The following is a 4,734-nucleotide window of genomic DNA, read 5'->3' as shown; positions in this document are numbered from 1 at the left end:
CCACCCCCACCCCCCACCTTTTACACACCCCTCGGCCCAGTCTTGTCCCCGTAAGGGGAAACTGTGGAGTCCCTTTGCAAAATTAAAAGGCTCCGGAGAAGAACGTGAGAGGGAACTGGAGTCTTCCTTCAAAATCAAGATGCACAATACAATTATTTCATTTTTACAGCTAAAGGAATAGACTTTGTTGTTTCGTCTTCAAAAAGGAAAGGGGGGGAAATCCTAAATAAAGCAATGAAAATCTCACTAAAGTCCTCATTAAATAAAGCGTACAAAGCAATCCAAACTAATCCCTAGCCAACCCCCATCACCATCACTACCAAATTAATACAAACTCTCTGCACCGCCCTAATGACTCCAAAGGTCCTGGCCAGTTTGGAGCAGGGCCGCCAACTATAATAATAAAAATAAGGAAAACCATTTAATAAGTATTTCATAAAGACAAGCATTTATTCTGTGCCAGGACAGTGCTAAATGCTTTGCATAAAGTATCTCAATTTTTCCTCCCAATGGCCTAGAAGGTAGGTATTGATATGTAAATGTTCCAGATTAAGAATAAGAGGTTGTGACCCCGTGGCCACTAAGTGGCAGAACTGGGAGTGGAATCCTGGTCCCATCTGACAACCCATGCTCCAAGGCATGTAAAAGCAGAAACCAATCCCCCCCCCCCGCCCAATATCACCAACTCCAGTACTGAACAGGGAAACGCACTCATAACGGAGTCGTTCCTCCTACCCTCCTCCCGCCCCTCAACCAAGCGTGCAACTGCTCTACCCACTTACACAGAATAAAGACCCTAACTTTTCCGTCTTCACGGGAAAAAGGGGGTTGTTGCCATGGATGAAGGGAAGGTCAGAGAAGAGGTGATGTCCAGTGAATTCATACAGTACACTCTTCCTCTGGGCAGCTGTCTTGCAACCACTCCCGCTTCAACTCGAAATGGGAAAAGGGAGGAATAGGATACTTGGCCAAGCGGCAGGTGGGAAAGTAAGGAGATTTCTGGGAGGTTCTTTAAAGGGGGAGGATGCTTGGAGGGCAAGTTCTTTTGTGCCATTCTTGTGGAAAGGGACCCAGGATTCTCTTAGCCCAGCAAAGGGAGTAATCTTTCACCTACACCACACTAGGGTGCCCTCCCCATCGCGAAATTCCAGGCCGGAGTTTCCCACCTGCACGATGATAAGGCCAAGGGCCTGAGGGGGAAAGGGATGGCCTGGGACTACAACTGGGCTAGGGGGAAGGGCGCTTACTAGGGGGAGGAAGCGTCATTGCTTGGCAACCTGCCCGGGGCACGTGCGGTGGTGACATCATCCCAGGCCACCTCTAATACAGACCTCTGACCTCAGCAGGGCTAGGAGGGCTGCAAGCTTGGGAAATAGCCTCAGGGATTCTGGGATACCCAGAGAGAACCGGAGGCACGCACACCCTGGCGTGCTGTCTTTATCTCCACCCCCAGGCAGCTCCCTACACCGTGACTGGGTCACCTCGCCTCCTGCTCTCAGTTTCTAGTCCTGAACCTCCTACCCACATTTCTAACTGGCGTCCCGACACGCCTCTCCCAGTGTGCCTTCTTTTCCCTAGGCGAGATCACACGTGGACGGGACAAGGACACAGGGTCCCGTGGGGCCACGTCTCCTATCTGCGGGTTCCCCAGTTCCCCCGTCGACCGCTTGCCCGGATCTGTCTGGGTCCCCAACTCTTCCGCCCCTCCCCTCGCTGTTCCAGGGCGGAGTCTGTGGAGTTGAAATCAGGACACGGCGAGAGGAAGAGTTATATAACCGGGAGAGGCAGAGAAGGACGAGTGGAGACGGGGACACAGAACTCGAAAGGAGCCAATAAAGGCACAAAACACACGGGCGCATGGGGAGAAATGTTAGGGATGGGGCTGGTTTAGGTGCATATCAGAGGAGAAATTCCCTCGAAGAACGAACACGAGGACCTAGGAAGAGTCACTTAGGCAGTTTGGAGCTTCCCCGCAGCACCCCTGACCCCCACCTACTACAGCGAGGCGGGTGAAGCCTGGAAAGGGGCGTGGGTAACCGCTCCATTCACCTCGGGGTGGCACCCGAGCCAGAAGCCGGGGACGCATTGGCCGTGGATGTGGGGCCGGAAACCACAACTCCGCCCAGCCCACCTGGGAGCTTGGGGCGCCAGCTGGGGAGGAGGAGGGGAACAGGTAGGCAGCCCCTCCCACACCAGGCTGGGCTCTGACGGTTAGAGACCGACCCAGACGTCTGTGTCCCGAGGGGCTGGGGAGCTCAGCGCTGCACCAGTTTGCAAACACAGATCTGAGGCTCGAGGGGAGGGTGGAGAACAGGAATCGCTGCGCAGGCGCAGGGGGGTGCTCAGCGCGAGCGGCGGAGGGGAGGTGGGCGCGAGCGTGTGGGAGTGCACGTGCGGGTCCCCGCAGCTACCCCTCCTTCCCTCTCCGTTCCCTCTTCCTGTCGCCCTATAATACCTCCTGCCCATTGGTCGCCAGAGCCCTGATGTAAGGAACGTCCACTCGACAGGATTGGGCAGACGCGAGAGTTCGGGAATCCGGCTCTGGACTCGAGTTCTCCTGTTACTCTGGCAACAGGGCAAGCAGCCGCGGAGAGGGGAGGAAGGAGACCTGGACGCTGCGTCCCCTCCACCCTCCGAACTGCAGCTGAATCCATTACTGTCACGGCGCCTCCAGGCCTGCCTTTCCAGGTTCATCCTGATGCCCAGGACCCTGGCGCCCAACCTCAACCTTATCTTCTTTCTCCCAGCTCCCACCGTCTTCAACCCCCCACCCCAAGTCTCAGCCACTCGCCGCAGAGACAGGAAGCAGATCGGCATTGCTTAGTAGCGAACCCCGCGTGTCCCCTCTTCACTTTTACCCTCGCCTGGAAAGGCCCAGATTGGGCTCCTAGCCGCTTCCCTATCAATGTCCTTCGCCCTCCCTTCCAGTTTCCTATATTGGAACCGGGACGACGGAAAGTCAAACGAGGGCCTGTGTCACCTTTCTCAGACCAGGATGGGGGGCTCTGGTTGCCTTCAAGGCCACCTCGCTCCACCCCATTTAGGTTAAGTGTGCATCTCGCCCTCGCCACCTCGTGGCAATGTTGGGAAATCTGATCCCAGAAAAGGGCCGCAGTGTGGGTAGAGTCAGACAAGGAGAGACTGCAGAATGGGAGCCACCACCACCACCACCAGAGTGGGGGCCAGGAGAGGTGGCGTGAAGTGAGGTGAGGTGGACAGCGAGGGTGGGAGGGATGGAGTATACTGCTAGGAAGCTACTGGGGTTTCTGCTGTGAGGATCAGGGCTGAGGTGTATACATCGCCCGACCTCATTCGTGCAGGGAGACCTGAAGTGACCCTGGGTCGGAGACATACCCCAGTTTGACAACACTTGACCCCAATGGGCCTGCACTGTCCCATCTGTAAAATCTGACCTTTAGCTCTGTCCTTGGGGAGGGATCGCCTTGCCCTATCCTAAGACTGGTACAGGGAATCCCGGCTCAAGGTGGGCTGGGTGTCCTTTTAAGCCCCTGCTGACATCTGGGACCCTATACGTCTGCCCCCTCCCTCTTCTCCTCACCCCTCCTGGGTGGTGGTTTGCTTTTTCCTCTGGGGCATCTGGATGTCCTGAGCCCTAGTCTTCTTTCTAGCGGTTTTCCCAGGACCCGAATGTCCGTCCCTCGGTCTAGCCCTCCAGTTTTGACTCTGGGGTCCTGCCCCCTGAGCAGAGATGATGTCCCTTTTCTCAGACGCCCTCGCAACTCCCCGTTACCTGTTTTGGGGGTCTCAGGTGTTCAGGCTCCCCAAGGTCCCCCAGGGGTCGAGCGGCCCCCCCACCAGGCCGGGGCTGGGGGGGCCGCTCCGCCCCGTGGCGCAGTTGGATTTTCCTACAAAAACACCCGCCCCAATGCGTCCTCAGACCCGCCCCCTTCTCACGGTCCCGCCCCTCTTCGCTCTGCAGTTCCTCTCTTCGGCTCAGCTCCGCCTCTGCCCTCAGTGCAGGATAGGGTGCCGGTTACCAGATTCAGGGTGCGGAGTGTGCAGCCCACCTCTTTGAGTTCTGACAACCCACTGATTCCACTGGTATCACGCGGCCTTCTGAAGTATGCCCCAATCTATCTGCCCTTGTCCCGCCCCTTTAGGACCCCCATCTCCCTGCCCATTTAAGGCCATGCCTCCTTTCCACGCCAGACCACCCACTTCCCCCTAAATTCCTAGACCTGCAGCAGCCCACAGTACCCCCTGTCAATTTAGGACTGCATTGACTTCCCTTCCAAACCACAACCGTTACACCAAGAGACTTAAGGCTTGTGGTAACGTCTGTTTTACTGCACTGAGCTCCAGTATGTTTCCACCTTTTTTGCTAACACACAGTCTATCCAGAGCCCCATTCCTCCAACTTCACCCATGGTTAAGGCCAATGTAGGGTCGGCCTCAGGCCCAGCTGCATTATCAGCCTTCGCTCCTAAAGTCTTCATCAAAGAAGAAGAGGCCTGGTCAGCTGTCCAGGCTCATGAGTAAGGCGGTGCCTCTCTTGATCCAGTGATCAGAGGTCATGGCCCCAGACCTAAGATCAACGCCAATGACAAAGGAAGATCGGTCTGAGCTGCCAGCTCGGTTGGGATAATAATAGCAGGGACAGGAGTACATGCCTGGGGAGGAGGAGAGAGGGAGGAGTCAGGTCCTGGGCCTCTCCCAAAGCAGGGGAGTGCGGTTGGGGAGAGATGAGCAGAGATCCCCGCCCCCCCCCGCCCC

The 4,734-nt window shown here is 56.5% G+C and overlaps 1 protein-coding gene across 1 annotated transcript in view; it reads right to left on the bottom strand.

The window, feature by feature from the left end:
• Positions 1 to 4,476: 4,476 nt before the first annotated feature.
• DNAH2 (dynein, axonemal, heavy chain 2) overlaps positions 4,477 to 4,734 on the bottom strand; it is a 252,966-nt gene continuing 252,708 nt past the window's right edge. Inside the window, exon 86 of the mRNA XM_006899178.1 lies at positions 4,477 to 4,631. Coding sequence (XP_006899240.1) covers positions 4,477 to 4,631 — 155 coding nt within the window. The remainder of the gene's footprint in view (positions 4,632 to 4,734) is intronic.

This window comes from Elephantulus edwardii, unplaced genomic scaffold, assembly GCF_000299155.1.
Source record: "Elephantulus edwardii isolate Elephantulus edwardi_28Jun2011 unplaced genomic scaffold, EleEdw1.0 scaffold00246, whole genome shotgun sequence".
Lineage (NCBI taxonomy): Eukaryota > Metazoa > Chordata > Mammalia > Macroscelidea > Macroscelididae > Elephantulus > Elephantulus edwardii.
The sequence above is the reverse complement of the archived record's forward strand: the minus strand, read 5'-3'. Positions and strand labels throughout refer to the sequence as shown.